Source organism: Kwoniella europaea, chromosome 2, assembly GCF_036810445.1.
Source record: "Kwoniella europaea PYCC6329 chromosome 2, complete sequence".
Classification (NCBI taxonomy): domain Eukaryota; kingdom Fungi; phylum Basidiomycota; class Tremellomycetes; order Tremellales; family Cryptococcaceae; genus Kwoniella; species Kwoniella europaea.
Window position 1 is genome coordinate 1,314,783 of NC_089488.1, and position 23,741 is coordinate 1,338,523.

A 23,741-nucleotide genomic window follows, 5' to 3' on the forward strand; every position below is an offset into this window, starting at 1 on the left:
CGATGTCATTGATCAGGATTTCATGTCATCTCAGGGGTCTATGTTATAGCCATTGTTCCCATTTCATTTCGAGGCAGTTTGTTTCTCTTTCTTCCAAGAGTCGAGTTGTTCATGAGCAGATACGAGTTCTTTCCTGAGTCCGATTGCCATGATCATGGAATCATTGGAGGCACAAAGCATGGTAACGCCATTCTGGAGATTGGCACCGATTTGATGGGAAGTCATACCGGGCATGAGAGAAGCTTTGTTGTGCTTTTGGGCGGCAGTAAGAATGTTACCGACAGATCTGGTCAAGGAAGCTCACGAGATTAGGAGACAGAGCAGGACGAAAGATACCTGAATTTGAAGGAACAAGGTGCACTTACGATAACCACCTCTCATCTTGGGCCATATTCCCGAAAGAAAGACCAAGCGACAACGCCAAGTCACCTGTGAAATATCAGATCCCATGACATCGACCAAGTAAACGCAAAACTTACCAGGTCCGACCATAAGCCCATCGACTGTGAGGGTAATTAGCCCATCTACCTAGGCCTGCCGATAAGAGTCGAGGGTGTAGCACTCACCTTCCTCCAACGCAGCCAGAGCATCAGCGTTCTTAGCACCTTCCTCGTCCTCAATTTGCAAGATTATGGCGGCTTTCCCCCATATTTCAAACACACTTCCACCGTTAGGGGCACCATCGTTGTAGCCGAACTGCATGGCATTGGGTGGTCCAGATCGTTTCCCAACCTACTGTACAAGATCAGGGACTCCATCACTCCGACCCGTGGATCAGAGACTTACAGGTGGGAACCGACATGCTTCGATGGCCTGTTGGGCTTGCTCAACGGTAGAAATCTATGTCCCATAGGTTAGCTAATGCCAGACATATCAAGGGTACAACTCACGTGTGGGAAGATGATTCCAGATGCACCAGCGTCCTAGTTTGATCAGCGGATGTGACATGTTAACCTAACTCACTAGAACCCAAGCAGCGTATTGGTGATCGAGGACAGGTACTCTGCATATATGACAAGACATCAGCGTATACGACCAGATCAATGATGACGTTCACGCACCGAACAACTACAGCAGTACGACCTTCACCAGCGTACTGGATACTCTTGATGAGCTCCACAATAGTCTCGGGAGCTGTCGGTCAGCTACTGTTCTCATATAGGTAAGACTTACTAAAAGGGGTATGCTCCCAATCCAATAAGACATAATCATACCCAGCCTGTCCAACCATTCTTGCCAAGGCTGGATGAGGGAAAGCAGCGAAGAAAGTGCCGATCATAGGCTTCTCTCTGGATATCTTCATTCTGCTTCTAAGATCGAAAGTGTGGTGAAGAGCATGACCTCTGTAGTTGAGCATGGGAGGGTCTTGCGCTGGGGCTGCCGGGATGCCGAACATCGTTGCGAAACTAGCATCTCCGAATGGAGGTGGTGAGCCGAAAGAGTGGTTGGGCATGATGGATTACAGCGATAGGAGGTAAGTTATTCGTAGTTATGGTTGTTCTCTTAAATTGACAGAGGAAGGGGAGAAATGATCAAGGCAGTACATGGATGCATGTGCTATATATATGTACTGCACCCTCACATCAATCGGCCTGCCCGAGATTGGTCCGTCTCCCCGATACCGATACACTAGCGTAGAACGTTGACTTGACCATGCATGGCCGACGGGGTATGACGAGGCAGTACGAGTACGAGAGGACTTGTGCTAGTGCTATCGATCAGGGATGAGATTGAGAGTGAGTATCAGAATAGCAATCGAGACAATCAATAGTATCGTAACTGATTCTAACCCATAACTTGCTTAAAGATCGGGTAACTCGATTACGGCCAGATAACATCCGGAGGCAGTGTACAGTATCCCTCCCTGGCCTCCGCACCATCCCACTCGCATCGGGGCACAAGGAGGGGAGGCCGCTCTCCGTCCCAGGGGTGATACCTCCTTGCCCGAACCATCATTGCCCACTATGGATAAGCTCGAGAGGGATCAGCTCAAAGAACAGGAAGAAGAATGGGACACGTATCATATATGTATGCCCGACTTCAAGCAATTCACCGAACTTCATCCTTGTAATGTCCATTGTAATGTCCATTAGTATTGCCGTGACACGCAAGCGTCTCATATTTGTCGACGTAATGCAGACGGGAGCGCACCTGTATAACAAGGGGGAAATGCATCTCGCTATGTTACCAAAAGGCCAAAAACCAGGTACTAATTCTATTGATGACGCCAAATCAACGGCAAGGAAGTCCCTGTAGTGATCGGCAAAACAGATATGATTTGTTTCAATTACAAGAGGAGTGCCAGACCTCCCAAAACGGCCGCACCAAGACCCATACTTCCCACCTTGGCCGTCATTCCAGCAGCAGAACTGGCAGACTCACTAGCAGCAGCAGATGAAGCTGCTGAAGTAGCTGCGGAAGCTGCTGAACCTGATTCTGATGCGGAAGCTACAGGAGAAGCAGTGGCAGCAGCCAAGTCGATACTGACCGTTTGACCATCGGCACCCTGTTGGGCAGCAGAGAAATTGGATCCTTTGAGCACCATCGAATCTTCCCCTGAGGCTGTCTCCAAAACAGCGGAAGAATTGGAACATGTAAGATCGGATGGTGCGGTGTAGCTGTTGACTGCTACAAGGGAGATGTCCGCACAATGGTAGAAGTAAGTCTTGTTGCCGTAAAGCTGTAACAAACCGACGAGTGGTCAATCAATGACCTGTCCCACACGAGGAGGAAGCTTGTATGATGCTCACTTGGTAGATCACAAGAAGGGTGGCATCGCTTCCGGCTGCAAGACCAAGTTCCTCAAAGTTGGGACCATTCCCACACCATCCTCCATCCGATACATCGAGGATAGAGTTCGCGAATGTGGAGAACTCGTGGAAAGTACTTGGATTCGAATTGTTGGAGTAGAGCAAGTTGACATTGGAAGCGAGAGTATCGATATCAAGAGAGACTTTTCCACCAGCTGTATGATATCATCAGAATGGTCAGTCGAAGGTCCAGACGAAGATGTCGGTTCCAGTATTGTTATACTCACATAAGGGATACGATGTTCGCTCTCCAAGGGGACTACCACCACAGGGATAGGCGCTTGCGTTGCTGGCGAGATAACCACTTCTAGGAGGTGGGTACACGAACTCGACAGGACTCGTCGAGAATTCCTATAAGCCAGATACAAAAACAAAGTCAGCTGAAGCGTTATTATTGGTGAAGTGAAAGGTACTAACAGTGATAGACGCAGCTCGGGGTAGTACTGCAGTCGCTTGAGCGAGCGAAACAGCAGATAGAGCAATGAGGGCAGACGAGAACATGATGGAGAGGGTAATCAGTATACTGAAGTGTTTGGTGGGAACTATAATCGATCTACCTCTTCAATTCTGAGCTCCTTATGTACTGCGCTTTTTCTTTTCCGCCCACTACTCTCCAGAAAAAGAACTTTTTAGCGGATCGGCCGGCGTGGTACCATGCTCTCAATAGTGCCTCTCGTGCGACTCCAGTCGCTGATTTATCGCATACAACCTGAGAACCAAAGGAAGCAGAGAACGACGTTAATGAGAAGTAGAGTATTTCGGTCGATTTCAGGTCCAAGCCACAGAGAGATTTCTAATCGGCCGGTCTTATCAGATAAAAAACGATTGCCTGTCTCAGGCGGATCATGGTGTTTTGACCGGCCCATAATTTCTTCGGATCTTTTCCCTTAAAAGTCTTATAGAATGCCAAGACGCTGATGTTCTGGCTGTTTCTGCGTGTGCCCAAAATTGTGAAAAGGTTATCAGATAAACCAACAAAAATGGCAGGAACGACGTGGACGCCGTAATTCTGGTGAAGACCCGTACCCTTTTCTGCAAAGAGAATTCTTGGTTCTTCCGGTATTGTCGTCCCCGACATTCATGTTCTCACGACGAGTCCTGGCATTCATGTCTTCCCGGGGCAAAGGGCTTTTCACATGCACGACAGATGACATTCTACAATCAGATGCTGATCAGGCATTGGACATTTATTATCATAGACGCCAGGGCTCCAGCTGTTTCCTTCGGCCGATGTCCGTTTGCGATCTCACCATATAAGCGGAATGAACGGAAACGACCGGACTTCTTGGCAAGTCTGCAGCTCGTCGACATGGTAATGTGCTTGGAAATGAGAATGCCAGCGGAAGAATCTGTGTCTCTCAAAAGTTACCTCAAGTACTCTTCGGAGCAGTCGAGAGTTGACAATTGGAAATCATCTCTAATTCCCAGGAAGCGCTCCGGAGGGTCTGCTCAACTGACAAAATCTCAGACTGATACCCATTGCATTCAGCGCTGACAGCGGATTGTTGCTTCGGGCTATGTTTATTGCATGGATACGGGAATACATAATGGTTCTATGGGCGAGCCTTTGTTTATCATCATTTTCGCCCTCCTCTAGCGTACAAAGCGCCAGACCTAGCTTTCGTAATCAGTTGGATCCACTCTTTCACGTCTCTTGCGTTCACTCCTCTATTTCGTTGCATGATGTCAGCTGTAATCTGCGACTTGTTCCAAAGGAATAGGCAAACTTACCGCAGAGCAATAGTATCTCCACCTCTTCGTGCGTCGATCTTGAGGATGAAGCTGGTATCATCCCTACCATGTCGGATTTGAACCTCGTGTAGTGGTAAAGGCTAAATAATTCGGTTAAGCTCAACTTGTCTGGTAATTCGATTGCACAAGATTGACACTCACCATCCTATACAAGTCTTGGCCGTCCAGTAAGACGATGATATCGTTACACAGAATCATCGTCAATCTCCTGCCTGATTTAGACTTGGAGACCTTTCCTTCCTTGAGTAATCTTCGTGGCCCCATCAAGGCTGTTGGAGCGGTGAGATCAAGACGGCTGGGTAGACAATGTCGGAGTCAGCTTCGTTGACCCAACCACCAAACATCAAGGAAGGGTAAAGAGGAAGAATTTTGGAATTGATAAGATGAAAAGTAAGGAGATGGTGCGACGAGAGAAGATCAGAGGGGGAAGAGAATGCAATGACAGACTCACCCCTCTCCACCAATCCATAAATTCTCACTCAGAGCTTTCAATCTCTCTTCACCTTCAGCTTCTCTCACACTCTCATTGATCTGACTAACAATGTGCTCTACCATCCTCAAAGCGTCTTCAACTCGAGGGAGATCGGAGTTGGGTTCACCCGATGGGTCTAAGATATCGGTATAGTGTATGATCTGTTTGATCAATAAGGGGTATCGAGTGATTCGTTGCACTGCAGATGCAGCGAAAGATAGTCAGTTAGGAGGATCGGAAATTCAATGTGGTCATATTGAGAAAAAAACTTACTCGGACTGAGAAGGAAGTGGGAGAGATCAAGTCCTCGAAGTGTGGGATTGTTTTCTCGAAGTGACTATCAGGAATTGTATCAGCTTAATCAAAGCGTCTGATGGACAAGCGAACGGTCCTGACAGCACTCACAGCGAGATGACCTGCAAGATCGAGATTACTCTCTCTTAGGGTTTGCAAGAGCTTGATCGCAGCTGGTTGGTTCACACAATAAGTCTATATCACAAAGTCAATTAATTTGTCGAATTCGGTGGAAGTAGGCCAGAAAGGAAAAGCCCATCAAAGCTCACCGTATAGACATCAGCGTTCGCAAGATGCTCCTCCAATATATCACCAATCCAATCGATATACAATCTACAACTTTTCTGTCTATCTTCTAATGAGCTGAGGAAAGATGTGTTGAACAGTAAGATATCTTCGATATTCGCAAAGATAGTTTCTAACGATTTCTCATCTAGTAGGGGGATAAGAGATGCGTAGAATACCTAAAAGGTGAACAATATGAATTAGTCGAATCCGTACAGTGTTGACACGGTTCGAATAATGAGTTCCATAAGAAATGAGCGAATGATGGATATATCTGCACCCACCTCTACAATCAGTTGCAGATCCCTTCCGTACCCAGCTTCCGTAGCTATGAATTCAAATATAGCCTCCTGTCTCTTCCTCTCTCTATCACTCATCGTTCCTAATACAGAAGGTTCCACGAGACTTCCCCACGTCTTACCGAACTCGCTTGGCGTACCTCCACCGTTATTGTTAGCATTGGTGGCAGACGGAGTGTCAGGTCTACTGATCATTTCGCTGATGATTGGTCCAGAGATACTTGGATGTTTAGCATGATGAGGTTGGTTTGCGTTCGTCATTAATTTATTGAAAAACCCAGATATCTTTCCGCCGCTGGTACTGCCTGATAAGGACAGAGTGGTTGAAGGAGTAGGTGATTGAGGTTGAGGTACATTACCACTGGAGGTAGAAGCAGAAGCATTAGGTCCAGTAAGTTGAGGTGTTATACTTTGACCGGTAGTTACTTTCTGTATCAGACTTTGACTCCTGGCTCTACCACTCGCACCGGAGTCAACCCTCAAATTAGGTGGACGTTGAGATTGGGCGAGGAAAGCTTCGTATCGTGCATATGCGTCTTGAGGTTCTTTCGAGGTTGTTGTCCCAGTTGGACTGGTGATGGACGATTCGGAAGTAGGTACGGCAGGTAACGATTTGCTAGGTTGGCCAGGTGAAGGTCCTGGTATAGCTGGTGCCTTCCTACGTTTCTTACCTGGCACACCAGGTGGTGGTCTACGTCTCGAAACGACCCTACCCACTTTAGATCCTGGTCCAGGGATAGGTGGTGGTTCTCTCTTTATCTGCAATCCAGCTGCAGAAAGGATTTTCTGTCGTTGCTCCTCTCTTCTCTTCCTCTCCGCTTCTTTTTCCTCATCTTCACTCTCTGCCTCATCCACATCCGACCCTTCTTCGTCCGATGACCACCATGAGAGGACCGAGTCGCCCGAAGAAGACGAACCATCGTCATCGTCCGATATCAGAGAAGGGGATCTGCCGATCGAAGATGTGACAGATAGCATCGATGTGGGTCTGGGTTGTATGGCACTGGATAGGGTAGGTCGTGGAGCAAGCTGTTCAACTTTATCAGTATCTTTGATGATAGGTTCTTGAGGTGGAGGTGTGATATCTAGGATGGGGTCAGTGGGAGCTTTGGCTTCGGGTTTTGAGCCTGTTTAGGACAAGTGAGCAAATAAGATCATACCATACAGTATCGGACCGTGATTAATGTGCATAACAGATCATTTTCGAACATCAAATATTGTTTTTTGTTTGGATTTTCCGTGAATTTTCGGGTATGGACAGCAAATAAGATAGCAAGTAGAAAGAGCAAAAATCAAATACAGTTTCAGCCTGCGTACAAAGCCAAGTTTTTATTCGTAAACATTTGATTATCGTAATGAAGCGAGTGAATGATTGATGACTAACCTTGGATCTCCAAGTAACTTGCAGGTACAAGGAAGATGACTCCTGCCTTCTCAGTCTTCCACCAATCTTGGTCTGATTGATCGACGATTTCTAGTACATCACCTTCCATGAAAGGTAACTGGTCTTCTTCACCTGCCGGATAGTCGAACAAGGCTTTCGCTCGAGTGACTAATAAGACAAGTATTCAAACTTATGAGTATATGAATGTGGATTGTCATAGCAAGCTGACTTACCATGCAGCTCCTCAACGTAATCCTTGGGGAACCATCCTTTACTTCCTTCCTTGACCAATGTACCGTACCACCAGGCACTGCCTGCATCTTTGGCCGGGTGGGCCTCAAGCACGACGTCCTCTTTGAAGCTGAGATCGACATCTCTTGTCCCGGCAAATTGGTAGAGCGAGCGGACACGGAGTGCTGAGAAGGACAAAGAGCAAGTCAGCATATCGAGCCCGGGTAAAATTGGATACATGCAGTAAGGTCTGCACCTAAATCGACTTGGTGATCGAAAGGTGATCAAAAGACTCACTCTTTGACAAATCAAACTCATCCAGGTCATCAGCCTCCCCTCCATTCTCCTTGACTTGCTCATATCCTCCGTTAGATATCGGCTCCTCTTCCTCTTTTGTAGTTGCCAATGTAGACTCCTCGGCATGTTGAGCGGCAGGGTGGGTCGAGTCAGCCGCCAAACCAGCATACCAGTCGATACTTTGCCTATTCGCATTCCTACTGCTCTTGAAATCATCCTCGTCATCTTGTTCTTGAGGGTGAGATGTTGGGGGAGGAGAAACAGCTCGAGGTTGTTCGTTAATATGTGATGGTGGAGCAGAATCACCAATCACTTTACCTATACTTGGGGGACCGGATTTATCTACCGTCTGAGTCTTCTTTAGTCTAGCTCCACCCTGAATGGCCGATAACAACGCTCCTCTGGATTGACCGGGATCTCCACCGCCCAAGTTGGACAACGCAGCTGAAGGGGCTTTAGGTGCTGGTGGTGCGGCGGGTGCAGCAGGTGTGGTAGATCCAGGTCTAGAGGTGGTAGGCGAACTTGATCCACCTGATCCCAAAATATTACCGAACAAAGCCTGAGCGAGACCCTGTCTACCCACTCTAGATGCGAAGGTTTCGTCGTCGGACGAGTCATCGGAATCGGCTTCTTTTTCGGTTATGTCTTCCCACTCTGGTTCACTTGGAGGAGATCTGAAAGCGGTCTTGGCGGGTTGAGCTGGTGGAGCGGGAGGCGCTGGAGGAGGGGGTGGTGGAGGAGCAGAAGCAGCAGGTTCAGGAGATTTGGCAGCTGGCGAAGCGGTGCCAGAGGAAGCAGCTGCAGGGGGTTTGAAGAAAGGATTGAAACCTCCTGCAGGAGCAGCAGGAGATGGGGTAGCTCCAGGAGCGGCACCTGGTTTTCGGAATGGGTTGTAAGATGTTTCAGAAGGAGGTGCAGGCGCAGGAGGAGCAGGTGGGGCGGGGGGAGGTGGTGCCGATTCTGTTGCAGGTGTAGTTACAGCAGGGCTAGGCGCTTTGCTTCTATTTTGTCTGGCAGCCAGCAAAGCTTCCTCCTGCTTACGTTCTTCCTCTTCTTCTCGCTGAAGCTGTTCCAGTCTGGCTCTACGGTCGGCTCGGGCCTTGGCAGCGGCTTCTTCCCTCTGTCGCAACTCGACTTCTTCAGGGTCTTCTTCGGGAGGGGCGACGATTTTAGGTGCAGATGGTGGAGGGGCAGGGGCAGCTGGAGTCGAGGGGTGTCTAGAAGTAGGTGGGGGAGGTGCGACCTTGGATCGGGGTGGAGGAGCGGCGGGCTTCTTCATTGCTGATTTGAGAGGTGCAGCAGGTGAAGGGGGAGCAGGTGGAGCTGAGGTCTGGGGTTTCTCTTCCTCATGAGCGGGACCACCAGCTTCAGCTAATCTCTTTCTTCTAGCTTCATCTCGAGCAGCTTGTTCAGCTTCGGCCTGTTTAGATTTCTCCTCTGCTTCTTTCTTCTCCTTCTCCAACCTATCTTGAACACTGGTATCTACCGTCTCTTCAGCTGGAGCAGATTCCACTCCTAAAGCACGAAGTCGGTCATTGATTCTTTTTTGAGCTTGTTCTCTTATATAAGCCTTTCGCTCTTCGGGCGTCATGTTCTTGGTGGAAGGGGCGGCAGCTTGGGCGGGTGCTGGTGGCGGTGGTGGAGCGGAGGTGGCAGCAGCAACAGACGCTGGAGGAGGTGCGGGAGGAGGTGATCGGGTAGAGGGAGGTGACCTAGGTCTTTCATATGATCCTCGTCGATCTCGGTCATATCGATCATAATCCCTATCCCTGCTACCTCGCCTATCACGATCATATCGATCTCGATCGTCATATCTATCCCTCTCTCTGCTTCGATCCCTATCGAAAGTACCTCTATACCTATCGTGATCATCCCTGTCCCTGTCCCTGTCTCTGTGATCGTATCTACCATGGGTCTGATTCCTCTCATCTCTTCTTCTGACACCTGCTCGCTCCTCCATAGCTTTTTCTTCCAATCTTCTCTCTTGTTTCCGTTCGAGTTCAGGTAATTTCTCATGCATCAAGTATAGTAATTCCCTCTCGAGCTTTCTTCTCTCCTCATCTTTCTCAACTGTACGTCTACCTTTGGAAGTGTATTCAATATCTTCTTGAATTCTCTTGACTCTATAATGGAGAGCTTCAGTCTCTTCCTCTAATTCTTCATCTTCAATACTTTTCTCAGCGGATTTCTCTAAGAAAGTAGAGGTGTTTTCGAGTTTACGTCTGATATCTTTCAGTTCGGCATCAGGATCTTCACCAGCGTATCTGACCGACTTCCTATCTAGATGTCTTGACGAAGGTTTGTAGGTGGACGGTCGTTCGTCAGAGTGTTTGTACATCAACGCGTCTTTCGATGCACCTGTCGGAGCTGGACTGTTACCTCCGTACCCAGGTGAAGAAGCGTTGGATCGACTGGATGCTTCGTGTTTCAAGAGATCTTTCATGAAGTTGACGGTGGTATCGATGTCTCTCATGGAAGCAGGGACAAGTTCTTCAGGAAGAACATCAGGGATAGTGTTTCCATTGAGGGCTAGGACAAGAGGGCCATTAGTCAGCGTTCGGCTCTTATGAATTTTACAAGAACTATCGATATGAATAAGATCGACTTAACTCACCTCTGTAGATCAAACCCATCGCAACGTGGAATTCAGGCAAGTTGAGTTTGCCTCTGTTATCCTTGTCCGACAGATTCCTAAAATAGACCCAAAATAAGTCAGTCCAAAGCCTGCTTCAAATGTTTTAGAAGGCGATCAAGAAGCTGGACATACCAGATTTTCATCAAGCTATCCTGGTCCAGCCCACTTTGTCCGAACACTTCCCTGGCCATTTCACCGGAGATGAACCCATCCCCTTTCGTATCCCAAGCTCTGAAGATCTGATCATAATCCTTTTTCTCTTGTCTAGATAGAGTCCAAGGTACTTTAGGTGTATTGACCGATGGGTTCTGTAAGAGAGATTGGAATGATTGGGTGAGTGGTTGTTGGGATTGTGGTTGGTTGAATTGAGGTAACCCGGACGGTGCGAAGGGCTACAACGAATAGATTGTCAGCATAACCCAAAACACATGAGATATGGTACTGCCCACCTGACTGATATTCGATGGCATGAAGCTCTGCATCATCTGCTGTAATCTCGGATCGTGTGGTAGACCAGTAGCCTGAGGCTGTAATCTACCCATTCCCATACCCATACCAGTAGGCTGTGACATCAACCCAGTGGGTTGAGAGAGCAATCCCGATGCACCGGTGGGCTGAGACATCAGACCAGAAGGTTGATATCCTGTCTGTTGGGGCATGAGTCCACTAGCTCCTCCACCAGGATACCCAGTCATTTGGGGAGTGAGATTGTTGGATCGGAAGCTTGAGTTAGAAGGAGGTGGTTGATTGAGGAACGAATAGTTGTTGGCGGTATTACCTTGACCCATTCCACCCATCATACCTGTCCGTTGAGGCAGTTGGGGTTGATACCCAGTCTGCATAGGTTGTAGTTGCTGCTGCTGACCTGGATATCCTGTAGGCTGAGTGGATAGGAAAGAAGGGTTGACATTGTTACCTCCGAACCCACCTTGACCTTGTGGTGCACCAGTCGGTCGGGGTTGCTGGAAGGAAGGGTATGAGAACTGCTGTTGCTGCCATTGATTTGGCTGCATGATGGGCAGAGGGGATCTGTCTAGGTGTTACAGGGTGGGAATACAACGTGGGTGTCTATGATATCGATGGAATAGAATGGATGAGGATGAGGATGCTGCAGATGTAGACAGTCAATGACAACGCACAGTGACCAGTCCGACCAGTGACAGTCGTGTTACCCTGAATCACGATACACCGAGTGTGGCACATGGCATCCAAAGGGTCATGACGTAGCATACGGACATATGGAGATACAGATGCAGATGCAGTATATAACACGACCATGCATAGTATATGTAGTAATGGATGAATGCACTACAGCAGTCTTACAACTAAAACCCTCCAAAGTTAAACCCGGAACTGTACGCCATCGGTTTCACATCGGGATGAGGGACAGCGTCGAACTGATGGTATGATAATGATCCATTCGATTGCATGCGGATATATGCGGCCTAGGAGGGGATGACTGAAAAGTGAGCTCTTCACATTGATCACATAGGAAGAGGATGAGATATATGCTTACCTTGTTACCAGTCGAATCACAATAATTTGGACAACTGAAAACAGTTATACAAAGTCCATCATGTTCAATAGCATAACCATCCGCTCTCACTTCATGAGACCGTATGACAGCCGTTATCTTGTTCAATTCACACCACCTCCTGGTAACATCAGGCCCAAATCCTAACCCAACACCTCTCTTGGAAGGTCCACGACCGTTGGGCTCTTGTGGATCCGTCCATAGCATCTGTATGGGAGGAGAACATTTCATCAATTCAATCAGCTGTAATCCACATCAAGATAAGTCATACAGCTTGAAATCGTACTTACCTCACACATGATACCTTCTTGTCCAGGTTGTCTACCGAATCTATCTATCTTTCTAACTTCATCCAGGGTCACACCATCCTTACTGACAGGCGGACCACCATGGCAAACGAAGAATCTCCTTTTCCCTTCCGATAGTATCGCAGGCTGAGATCCTTCTGATTTGGGTGATGCGGGTGACTGGGTAGCAGACACAAGGACGGCGAGGGGTACTAAGAAAGCATTTAGGTAACAAGTATCGTCAAATCGCAGGTGTTGGTCCAGGTTACATTGACTTTGATGACTCACATGAGGTGAAAACATCCGCAAACAACTTGAAAGTCATCTCTCCTAACTTGGCTTTACATTCTCCCTCGAATCCGTACACTTTGTTCATATCTGCAAGATATAGATAAGCAATTGTCAGCTGAGGGTAGATACAATTCACATTAGCTCAAGCGTCTTACCATTAGTTTCGTGATTACCACGATTTATGAATACATAATCCGGGTATAACCATTTGTAAGCGAATACAGTTAGAGCGACTTCCACCGACCATGATCCACGATCGACGAGATCACCTGAAAAAAACCATATCAGGTATAACGATCCCGCTCGAGCACGCGGGAGAGCTGACTTACCGTTGAAGATCATATAGTGGGACTCGCTAGGATGAGTAGTCATCGAGAGTAAATTATGTACATCGAAGAATTGGCCGTGAGCTAGGAAAGGCAATCAGCACAGAAGCCCTTTATCCGAAGAGAAGCCATAATTCGAACTCACTATCTCCGATGATATCACACGTCACCCCCTCCGGTATACTGATCTCCACCAACGTACTCTCCTTCTCTATCATACTCCTACAACCCAGAATGATCTCCCAGGCTATTCGTTTAGGTACTTTCCCACCATTCTTGAATGACTCGATCATCCCTTTTACGAATTCCTCTGTAGGCTTATATCGACCGTTGGGGTCGTTGGGGATGATAGGTAGTGGGAAATCAGGTTTGGCGGTGTTGACATCGAGTGCACATGCTCCGGAGGAAATCAGGGAAAGACATTTGGAAGAGGCCGTTTCGGTTTCACCAACTGATATAGCCTAGGGAGTAAGTAGAGATCAGCGATGAATATCTCAGATAATATCATAGCGAGTTTGATGGATGAGATAAGGAAGATCGACATAAGATATTTTCTCTATCCACAGCATTCTGGGGAGAGCAAATACGATTGACTCACCTTTTCAAACTCTATCTTCCTGATCAGCTTCACCGTCAACTGCAATTGCTCCCTCGCGGCTTTATTCGTCGGGTCGACCGAGATGGCCTTCTTGAAGTCTGGTACAGCGTCCGTGGGTCTGAGAATGGCAAGGTACGATTGACCACGTCTGAAATATGCCTTGGAGTAATTAGGGTTAAGCTCAATCGCTTTGGCTAAGCGGGGAGGATGAAGAGTGAACATTCAGCATACAATCAATTGAAGGAATGAGCTAGATAGATAAGATTAACGATGAAAGCCGCAAGCCAGACTCACTAGCATCCGCTATAGCAGCACCGTGTTCCTCCATCTTGGCCTTACTCATTGCTCTGTTATTCCAGAATGTACTATCTTTCGGGTTGAGAGCTATCGCTTGAGTGTAGAGATCGATAGACTTGTTGAAATCCTTTGCTGAGATATGATACATTACTTAGCTAGAAGACTTTACATCGCTCGTACAGCGTTGTGATATGGTATGGTCTCACTCACCTCCAAAAGCCTTGTTAGCCTCTGCTTTCAACTCTAATGCCTTCTGCTTGTCTTCCTCGGTTACAATCTTTGAGTCGTCTACTTCCGGTTCCAATTCACCATCGGAGGATACTATGTGGTTGAAGATACCGAATAAGCTACATCTCATTACTGGAAGAGAGGATCACTTACATGACAAGCCTGCTAGGGAAGTAGCGGATAGCACGGGAGAAGGGAAAGGAGTTATATCATCGTTCAAGGAAGAAGATGATGCTGAAGAGGAGGTCGAAGCTACATTTGATTCTACACCTGTGATGATCTCCGACAGGCTGCTATGCAGCTCACTGTGCTCTTCCGACATGATTTTATTCGATGTGTATATCTGATGATGAAGGATGAAGAACAAGGTTGGAAGAGAAGAAAGGGGAAAAAGGAGATGGTCACTCGCATCCAACTTTTTTTTGGATTTGAGAGATGACGATCGCTTTCAACTCGATTCGATTGTGGCATATACACAGATACACAGGTATTCACCTCTCTATCATTCATCTTCAAGTGCACTATATTCACCTTGTATGCATCCTGAAGGGGCGTATACGCGCAGCCAAGGAAAGCAGAAGCATCCATAGCGACTGCATCGGTCAAGCCCATCACGTTACATGACGAAGGACACGAGATTCTCCTGATGATCTTCTCATCTTGTGCTGTCCTTTCATCTGATCCACCGACCGACAACAGCAGGGGAATTCTCACTCTCATATGCATGCAGAAACTATTCATGAAGTCACAGCAAGACTCAATGATTCCCAGTTGCTGATATACCTTGGATAAGTTTGCCTTAAAATCCTCAATTCATTGTCAATACTAGCCATTCAGGTCAAAGTGGCCCCCGCAATGAATGTACATAAGATAAAATTGGGAAAGACTACAGAATCGTTCGTATGACTGACTATGAAAGACGCATGTGTCTGCTATGATTGTATTGCGATATGAAGATGTCTTCCTAAGTATGACTATGCTGAATTTTATGCTATTCTATCAAGATCTAAACTCCGCTGCCGTGCTTGTCTAATGGGATCCATGGGATATTTATAGGTAACACCTTCATGGGATACGAGAGATCGCATCTCTCACATTCCAAGGGCACATGCCGATTGGTATGGTATTTCCCACACTCGTCACAATGTCAAGAGATATCGCGAATGTCGGATACCTGAGGGACGGATCGGGGTGTGGCTAAAGATGGGGATGACAAGGGTCAGCGTATCGCAAGCCGAGAAAGACTTCAATGTAGTAGAATATTGAAAAAGTGAGGCATATATGGAATGGACAGATAGCGCAATATACCGTTCCTTGGTTTCGAAAGAAAGTTTCACTCACAGTGACAGACCTCGCACTCCCCCTGATCCTCATACGCAATAGCATCCAAAACATCATTCACCAATTCTTTATCAAACCCTTCTCTGAGTGGTAAATCCTGTGGTAAACCGACTTTCACCGCATTCCTGATCAAATCCATCACTTCATCATGACCCACTCCAGACTCATCATCATCATCTCTAAACATCTTAGTCAAGATATGTCCTTTGACGTTGATAAAAGTCCATCTTGTATTTTGAATTATCTCAGGTGCGTTGGTAGTACCGGATGGGAACAAGTTTTTGATCAATTTACCAATTTGCCATGCTCTATAGGACCACTGAATACCTGGTATATATACCGATTGGACACCTGGAGGATGAATGATAGGTCGAGTGATGGATCCTGTAGTATGCGATGCGAAATGATAATTGTTGATCACGTTGGGCAAAGAAGGCAAGACCTGGTGAACGATATTATGAACGTTGAATACTTTCAGACTATCCTTCCATAATCCATCTTGATGTAGTTTGGCGATACGTGAGATGAATTGGTACTGACCTGATACGGTCAAATCACGATGTAATTCCCAATTTTCAGATAACACGATCGGGAACGATATACATAATTGGTCGGGTTGACAGGTGGTAACGAGGGTTTCGAGGAAAGGGGGATTGCGAAGTCGATCGTATGTCGGTGGTGACCAAGAGCGAATCTCGTCGGTAGCTGTAGGGAGGAATTGGACAGAGTGTAGTTTGGGAAATGCTGTTGATGATAAAGATTCGACGGATGTCGCGAATTGATTGGAGAGAATATCAGAGGGTAATGAGTGGATGATCAAGTGACGAACATGTTGGAAAGCCGCTAAGCGTCGGGTGGTTGACTTCGACGAGGTGAAGAAGGTATCATCAACGAGTGAATCATGTTGTACGCCATTGATGTAAGGGTTTTGCAGGGGGACAATTGACAGTAGATGATCTGATCTACCCTTCTTGATCTGCAGCGATTCGTAGAGTATCGGCGTGATAGCGGTGTATACCTCTTTCGAGCAACTATGAATACGTGCTACCGTTCCCAGATACCCATCTTGGGCAAGATTAGAGGATATCCGACGTATGATATCAACGGGTAAAGGATCTTTCGATATACGAGGTGGAAAGGGGATGACCTTTTTAAGAGGGAGTGGGTGGATGGACACGGAGTCAAGGGGTATCGCTATGGGCATGATGTCGAAGTCGAGTTCTGTATGCAGAGCCGGATGAGGAGGTACATAGGGGTAGTAATCCCCTGTGCCTCCTCCCCATCTTGACATTCTATATATACCAGATTTGTATTTCAACAAGGAGATGAAGATGAAGGTGGTGAAAGATGCGATCGGCCGATGTCATTATGTGATGAGATGTCAACGTAAACCGGCCGAACAATCTACTTGATATAGCACCATCTTTTATCTGATTAGATCTATAAATCTCTACCTACCATCCCATTTTCAGGTCAAGCATCTAAGCGAGGTCAGGACAGTGCTCGTAGAGGAGAGGTCTAAGACCTGATCCAATGCATATTGACTTCGGAAGCTTACGGAGAGCAACGCGTTGGGTAATCATACGATCCAGTTTGTCGGATGACCCTTTCCGGCCCAGTAGACGCTGTCACCAAAAAGTAATTCATGTATGATTGTGATTGCAGTGCTCGATCTGAACAGTGATTCACTCAGAACTATTGATCCAATGGCCATCATAACGGCTCATCTCAAATAGCTGTCTCCTCTGTTCCACCTGGTTCTTCCGAAAACAAAGGCCAAAGCCTCGTGTGAGGTTCAGCAGGTACTGGTTCACCTGACATCTGCGCAAGGATAAGGTTGTCTAGGACCTACTCATGCAGACCACATGTCGCAAACTCGAAGCTTTGAAAGTGGGGATTGAGATGGGCCATCATTAATATCACGGGAGTACAGCCTGGTCACTGGCATGTCACTCCCCGTTAACACACGTCGTACCAATCTATGTTGTATTCGTACGTGCGAAACAGATCTTTCGAGTCAGCAGTCCCTACAGACTCAACACAGCTTTGAATGAATCATCCAACTTACTAACCTTACTTCATCGCCTGACATGACTTCAAGTCGACCCAAAGTCATGTACAAGTATGTGCGTTACTGCATGCTGTGTGCTGTGTGTTGCATAGCGATGACCGAAAGACCGACAGATTGGCTTCTTACCAGACGACTAAATGTCACACACGTATATGATCTTGAAAAGCCATCATCCATATCTTCTCCTCTCAATGCATCTGACGTACACTTTTAATCATGCTCAACACCACTCATTCGCCCATTCTCCCACCTGAGATACTCATTCTCATCTTCCAAAATCTCCAAGAAGCCGGATCTATGAAGACATTATCCTCGTTTAGACAAGTCTCCAAATCCTCATATTCCCTAGCATCTCCTGTACTCATGTCGTCGAGCGAGGTACCAGTTTCCCACCTAATCAACCTGTATAATCACCACCGCTCATTCGACACCTACGAAACAGAGGCTATCGAAACAGATTTCAGCTTTTCAAGTTCCGGTCATGTGAAAAGGAAATTATACGATCTGTCACTGATAAAGAATCTGACATTGGTGAAGTATCCTATGCAAGATCGACTGGCGAACATCACTACCCCGATGACTTGGATCCGGACGGAGATAGATGAAAGAACGAGTAACAATCATCTGAAGGTAACTCATACAAAGCTCCCCTTTCTACCTCGACTTACTGAGCTCACATTTACTTCCCTCATCCTGCAAGATATCGCGTTGCACCTTTCTTCCAAATCCTGTGGGGGCAACAGAGACTCGTTCCCTGAGACAGTCTCCTTTCTGGTCAATCTGGGTCACTCAGCCAGCCAACTTCGTATAATCTGATTTAGATACCCTTCTAGCATACTGGACCAACGAGACATGGATTTAACTGGAAGACTTGCTGAGTCTATCCGATCCCTCATTGCTCTTTTCCCATCTATCGAAGAGATCTATATCGAGAATGTGCATCTTCAACCACTGCTACTTCCCGCCCCGAGGAAAGGGTTGAAGAAGGTCGTGGTAGAATTTAGTAGACATGCAAAATGTCCGGATATGGGTGGAGTTGTATCTCAACAAAGGAAGGAACAGCTTCGCGAAGCTTTGCTTGACCTAACCCATCGGACGGGAGATACTTTCGATGAGCTGCTTGAGTCACAGATCACAAAGTACGAGTTCCGAGACGCGATTGGCTCGATACCCCAATGGGATGGTGCGGTGGATATAGAGACTCAAGTGAAGGAGCTAGAAGATATGCTTAAACGTAGGATGGAGGAGGAACTTACAACCAAGTCAGCTCACTGGAGGATCAACGGTTTATTCAATCTGGTGGAAAGGGTGCCATGAATCTCTGAGGATTTTGGAGCAGTCGGGGTAAGCACATACGCAACAAGAAGACATAAGGTGCTGCAAGCTGACATGATTAGAAATCAAGGACGATGACATTCCTAAACAAGCATCGAATCAAAAGCGTAACAACGAGAAATAGCAACAACCAAGTAATAATTCCAGATCCATTTTTTCACAAATCATCCCATCCCTGCTACTCAAGAAAGATCCACCCAATCTCCACGTATATCAATCCCAGTTCCAATGAAAAAGCGAATTGATCAAAGATAGTGGGATATTCTTGGTCATCTAAACTCGGTTAACCGTATAGTTGACATCCTCGTCCTTCTCAGCCAGATCCTTTTGTTGGAGTTGTTGGACTTCCTTCTCGTGTTCTTCTTTGTCCAAAGCATCCGCGGGGATCTCGTTGGGAGTTGAGTTGACTAAGAGGATCATGGGACCCATCGCCGCAGCCATCAAACCGAATGTAACGCAGAAACCGATCAATGGGGAAGTCTTGATCTGGGTGTTCATACCGTATGATATCGCTTGACCGACCGCTTCCAAACATCTAAAGGCAGCACCATTTCGTACATTGGCTTGAGCATCGGTGGCGAAAGAAGACAGTAACCAGTACATGTATGATTGCGATAATGGACCGGTGGTCTGGACAAAGAAGTAAGGTAAAAAGGCAGAGGGGTATAACTTGTCTACCCAATCGATTTTTCCAGGATTATGCTTGTTGAACTTGACTTGCATAACGATTGTCCAGATATACACGCCCATGTTGAGGATAAGCACGGTGAAAAGACCCAATTGAGCTCTTCGTCGCTGACTGACGTTCTTCATGTCGAGGATGAACCCGAGACCGAAGCAGCCGATACTAGATTTAGATCGAGACGTCAGTGCGTGAATATGGAGAGTCAGGTTATTCGAAAACTTACATGCAGAAGAAGGGTGAGATCAGAGACGAGAGAGCTCGGGATCTGGTACTGAAGTATGTACCCAAGTAGGTCGACCAAGTACCACTTTCAATCAGATCACATGAAATCAGCTTTAGAACACCTATACTAATTCGATGGATCATATTTGCTCACCTGTAGAAGAAAGACCAAACGGCCCAAAGGGCTGATAGCAAGATGAGCTTCGAAGTCATTGTGATCTTGATCAACTTGAATTCGGCTTTAGTAGAAAGTTTCTCGGAAACTCTGACTTTCGTACCATCCGACCTGACAACGTTGTGCAGAGGACTGATGAGCCAGGCGAATGGGAATCTGAAGATTATCGACAATGGTCAGTATAGCTCCTCACTATCCTCGGAAAGGTCTAGTAGAGGTTGAATCACTCACGCAAGACTTTCAATGATCAAGAAAGCGATGTATGTATCAGGAGTTACCCCTCCGGTGGCTCCAGCTTTGTGATTCTTGGACAAGTTGATAGCACCTCCAATCAACTGACCAAGATTTCTAGCCACGATCCAAAGAGCGAGATATTTTCCTCTAGCCCCACTGGGAGCGATGGACATGATCGTACCGGATTCAGCAACATACCAACATCCGCTTCCTGTTCCGGTGATGAAAGCACCAAAGATTAAGAACTGCAAAGTGAAATTGACGAGAAAGTCAGCTTGATCTGATGATGTGCTGGAGCTTATGGAAAGATGCAGAACGTACCCATTGCACACCGAATTTACTGTTGCAGTAGTAAGAAGCACCTCGGATAGGGAAAGACATAGCACCGAGGACCAAGGCCCATTTCGTACCGAGTCGATTCACAATGGGACCACCGAAAAGACAAGTGATAGCCAAACAAGCGTAGTTGATGGAGGTACTAGGTGATGACGGGAGAACAATAAGATCAGATGCCCAAGGCTTGGTGAGAGACACTTTTGACTCACGCAATGTTCGAAGTTTGGGGTGTAGCTAATCCACCCCCGCCGAGGCCAGCGATAGCGTCTGCCATAGCAGGACCACAGAAGGCTTGGACACTCATGAGCAACATCTGTGTCAGACTGTGTTGGTGGATTCTCTTCCATAACGGTACCTCGTTCTGATAAGCTACCATATCGAACTCGTCCGCATTGTGAGCGTTGTGCGAGGGGTTGCCCACTTCCTTGATTCGTAAGTTGTCATCGTTGCCACCCGGTCGGGTGTTAGGAGGTGCAGCGTCGAGTTCGGCCATTATGTTTGGAGTGGTTCGTCGAGAAGATCAGGATTGCGATTGGGAAAAAAAGGGAAGTTGTAGAGATCTCAGCTCAGTTTATATATCTTTTCATTTATCTTCTCTCTGCATGAGCGCTTTATCTACTACTTCTTTATCTCTTCTTGGTACCGGACCCATTCTTCTGCCGCTATCTCTGAACGATACGTCCTTGGAGTCCCCGTCACATGGGCTGGGGGGTAAATCGAGAGGAAAAACGAAAGGTCTCGTAATGAGCCTATCCGTCAGCTCGGATGGAAGTTTTTTTCCTAATAAAAAGTCCGTGTTGGCGGTGAGTTTAATTTGTGAACCTGAATCGTCATTGGCCATCCGGTCCGATGTCTATCTCCCAAAGTATCCTCGGCTAATCTTCATTTGTTTGTGAATCCCGTGCATGGGAGGCCAAACCAGGTGGCAGAATGAGTCATCATCACTGTTGTCCATCTATCAACGGATGTAGGTATTGCCCAACCAACCGCCCGAGGGGCGATGGGACTATGAGTTGCATTGCACGACTGAAAACACTGTGCTGGAGTAGGCAAAACCATGAATCTACAGTAGCTTCCCATTGTTTTTTCGGCTGTGGTGTTAGCGTGATCTGATCCCTGTACCTGATTTGCTGCATCAATCGATCAACACACAGATGCGCACATACAAAGACTTACACAACACACGCATGCAACACTCGTACCACCGACATAACAGGAGCATGCATATATTAATCCTCTTACTGTCTCGAAGGGCAGTCGAAATCAGTCTGGAATTTGAAAAGATTACCCACGTGACGGAATGAATCGGCACCTGGGAGACACTTGAATTGACCGATACCACGGAATATATGGAAACCCATTTCCGATTCACTGGCATTTTGGGTTGCTGTTATCATTTATAAGTGCAGCAGTATATGATAACTCGTTTGACTGTTCTTTGATCATGTTCGTAAGCATCAGCAGCATCACATTAATCTAGCTATAATGTCTCCTTCATCGTCAAAGAAAGACACTAAGATCGTGGTAGTGGGAGGTGCAGGTACCATCGGATCTTCCACCGCTCTTCACTTATTGCGAAATGGTTATACACCTTCCAACATCACTGTCCTGGATACGTATGAGATCCCATCTGCTCAATCGGCGGGAAACGATCTGAATAAGATCATGGGTATCCGTCTGAGGAACCCAGCGGATATACAGCTGAGCATGGAAGCTAGAGATATGTGGTTGAACGATGAGGTGTTCAAGCCCTACTTCCATAATACAGGTCGAGTGAGTGGAAAAGGAGATCGACGAGCCGCCTGAAGCCAAGGTGACATTTGAGGTGTATAGCTCGACTGCGGACATACTCCTGAAGAGATCGAATCACTCAAAGAAGCGTATGAGACTTCTGTCAACGCTGGTGTAGGATTAGAAAAGACGACGGAATGGTTGGACAGCGAGGAGGAGATACTGAAGAAAATGCCTTTGTTAGATCGAGAACAGATCAAGGTAAGTCAGTCCATTGTATCATCCACGTGAAGTCGTACTCACCCCTCTGATAGGGCTGGAAAGCTGTGTGGTCATCGGACGGAGGATGGCTGGCAGCAGCCAAAGCCATCAATAGTATAGCAGAAGTATTGAAGAAAGAGGGCGTCAAATTTGGATTTGGAGGGTAAGTGACTTGACTCCCTGCTTTTGGCCGGTGAACTTTAAGCCAAACACATGCTCACACTTCTCTGTGGTAGTGCTGGCTCGTTCAAGGCCCCTCTTTTCGCCGAAGATGGTACAACGTGTGTCGGCGTAGAGACAGTTGACGGAACAAAGTATCATGCAGATAAAGTGGTGCTGGCTGCTGGAGCTTGGAGTCCTACTCTGGTAGACTTGGAGGATCAATGTGTGTCAAAGGTGAGTGCGATCATCTCTTGCATCTGTAGATGGATCATCTACTGTACATTCTCCAGCTTGCTGAACAGGAAATGCTGACTGAATAACTTCCCAGGCCTGGGTTTACGCTCATATGCAATTGACACCGGAAGAAGCAGCACAATTCAAGGATACACCAGTGGTCTACAACGGCGATTTGGGATTTTTCTTTGAGCCCAACGAGTGAGTTAGCTCTGATAGTATCTCCAACTCTTACCGTGCAGATAGCTCATCTCATCCCTCCTTCAGATACGGTATCATCAAAGTCTGTGACGAATTTCCAGGCTTCACCCGATTCAAGCAGCATCAACCCTATGGAGCTTCGTCACCCAAGAAGGTTTCCGTCCCTCGATCTCACGCCAAACACCCTTCCGATACCATCCCATTAGAATCAGAAGCCAGTATAGGTAGAGCCGTGGACGCTTTCTTGCCTAGATTTAAGGACAAGAAGCGATTCAACCAAGCTTTGTGTTGGTGTACCGATACTGCCGATGCGAATTTGTTGATATGTGAACATCCCAAATGGAAGAACTTCATCTTAGCTACGGGTGATTCTGGGTGAGTGAACGACCCCATCTATCCATCGCTTCTGCTGACCGTCAACCCTGTACCCTTATAGACACTCATTCAAACTGTTACCCAACATCGGTAAACACGTCGTTGAGCTCATCGAAGGTACACTATCCAAAGAGTTGAAGGATTCGTGGAAATGGAGACCTGGATCAGGAGACGCTTTGAAGTCCAGAAGAGCAGCCGCCGCTAGGGATCTGGCTGATCTACCAGGTTGGAATCACGACGGCGAGACTGACTCTATCACTGCGTCCATCGATCAACTGAAGTTGTCAAAGGAGGAAACTGCTAAGACGGGTGGTGGCCCAGCGGTAGAGATATAAATCGATTGTCAGCATCATCTGGA

The 23,741-nt window shown here is 46.9% G+C and overlaps 9 protein-coding genes across 9 annotated transcripts; 3 read left to right on the forward strand and 6 right to left on the reverse strand.

Annotated features, from left to right (window-relative positions):
- Positions 1-63: 63 nt before the first annotated feature.
- Positions 64-1,453, reverse strand: V865_006821 (uncharacterized protein; the record flags this gene model as incomplete). Its single annotated transcript, XM_066230578.1, has 9 exons — positions 64-286; positions 366-429; positions 480-503; positions 567-732; positions 787-840; positions 891-923; positions 970-1,003; positions 1,062-1,083; positions 1,174-1,453. The coding sequence occupies 9 exons, from the start codon at positions 1,451-1,453 to the stop codon at positions 64-66; spliced, it is 900 nt and encodes a 299-aa protein (XP_066086675.1).
- An 834-nt stretch (positions 1,454-2,287) lies between these two features.
- Positions 2,288-3,311, reverse strand: V865_006822 (uncharacterized protein; the record flags this gene model as incomplete). Its single annotated transcript, XM_066230579.1, has 4 exons — positions 2,288-2,680; positions 2,751-2,965; positions 3,038-3,161; positions 3,228-3,311. The coding sequence occupies 4 exons, from the start codon at positions 3,309-3,311 to the stop codon at positions 2,288-2,290; spliced, it is 816 nt and encodes a 271-aa protein (XP_066086676.1).
- Positions 3,312-4,387: 1,076 nt separating this feature from the next.
- On the reverse strand, positions 4,388-11,472 carry V865_006823 (uncharacterized protein; the record flags this gene model as incomplete). The annotated part of the gene is made up of 14 exons (XM_066230580.1): positions 4,388-4,478; positions 4,542-4,642; positions 4,704-4,857; positions 5,014-5,233; positions 5,308-5,371; positions 5,440-5,523; positions 5,598-5,792; positions 5,898-7,039; positions 7,297-7,464; positions 7,530-7,712; positions 7,825-10,353; positions 10,439-10,515; positions 10,592-10,851; positions 10,909-11,472. The coding sequence occupies 14 exons, from the start codon at positions 11,470-11,472 to the stop codon at positions 4,388-4,390; spliced, it is 5,832 nt and encodes a 1,943-aa protein (XP_066086677.1).
- Positions 11,473-11,784: 312 nt separating this feature from the next.
- Positions 11,785-14,342, reverse strand: V865_006824 (uncharacterized protein; the record flags this gene model as incomplete). The annotated part of the gene is made up of 11 exons (XM_066230581.1): positions 11,785-11,904; positions 11,976-12,200; positions 12,284-12,492; positions 12,569-12,658; positions 12,727-12,840; positions 12,901-12,981; positions 13,043-13,358; positions 13,496-13,689; positions 13,790-13,924; positions 14,003-14,113; positions 14,174-14,342. 11 exons carry the CDS (start codon positions 14,340-14,342, stop codon positions 11,785-11,787), a joined length of 1,764 nt encoding a protein of 587 aa, XP_066086678.1.
- A 1,011-nt stretch (positions 14,343-15,353) lies between these two features.
- On the reverse strand, positions 15,354-16,652 carry V865_006825 (uncharacterized protein; the record flags this gene model as incomplete). The annotated part of the gene is made up of 1 exon (XM_066230582.1): positions 15,354-16,652. The coding sequence occupies one exon, from the start codon at positions 16,650-16,652 to the stop codon at positions 15,354-15,356; it is 1,299 nt and encodes a 432-aa protein (XP_066086679.1).
- A 996-nt stretch (positions 16,653-17,648) lies between these two features.
- V865_006826 (uncharacterized protein) lies at positions 17,649-18,248 on the forward strand (the record flags this gene model as incomplete). Its single annotated transcript, XM_066230583.1, has 1 exon — positions 17,649-18,248. The coding sequence occupies one exon, from the start codon at positions 17,649-17,651 to the stop codon at positions 18,246-18,248; it is 600 nt and encodes a 199-aa protein (XP_066086680.1).
- Positions 18,249-18,284: 36 nt separating this feature from the next.
- V865_006827 (uncharacterized protein) lies at positions 18,285-18,749 on the forward strand (the record flags this gene model as incomplete). Its single annotated transcript, XM_066230584.1, has 1 exon — positions 18,285-18,749. The coding sequence occupies one exon, from the start codon at positions 18,285-18,287 to the stop codon at positions 18,747-18,749; it is 465 nt and encodes a 154-aa protein (XP_066086681.1).
- Positions 18,750-19,040: 291 nt separating this feature from the next.
- On the reverse strand, positions 19,041-20,912 carry V865_006828 (uncharacterized protein; the record flags this gene model as incomplete). The annotated part of the gene is made up of 6 exons (XM_066230585.1): positions 19,041-19,614; positions 19,676-19,759; positions 19,829-20,005; positions 20,081-20,328; positions 20,405-20,561; positions 20,629-20,912. The coding sequence occupies 6 exons, from the start codon at positions 20,910-20,912 to the stop codon at positions 19,041-19,043; spliced, it is 1,524 nt and encodes a 507-aa protein (XP_066086682.1).
- A 992-nt stretch (positions 20,913-21,904) lies between these two features.
- Positions 21,905-23,718, forward strand: V865_006829 (uncharacterized protein; the record flags this gene model as incomplete). The annotated part of the gene is made up of 7 exons (XM_066230586.1): positions 21,905-22,192; positions 22,253-22,411; positions 22,465-22,574; positions 22,648-22,807; positions 22,902-23,008; positions 23,075-23,383; positions 23,445-23,718. The coding sequence occupies 7 exons, from the start codon at positions 21,905-21,907 to the stop codon at positions 23,716-23,718; spliced, it is 1,407 nt and encodes a 468-aa protein (XP_066086683.1).
- Between the last annotated feature and the right edge of the window lie 23 nt (positions 23,719-23,741).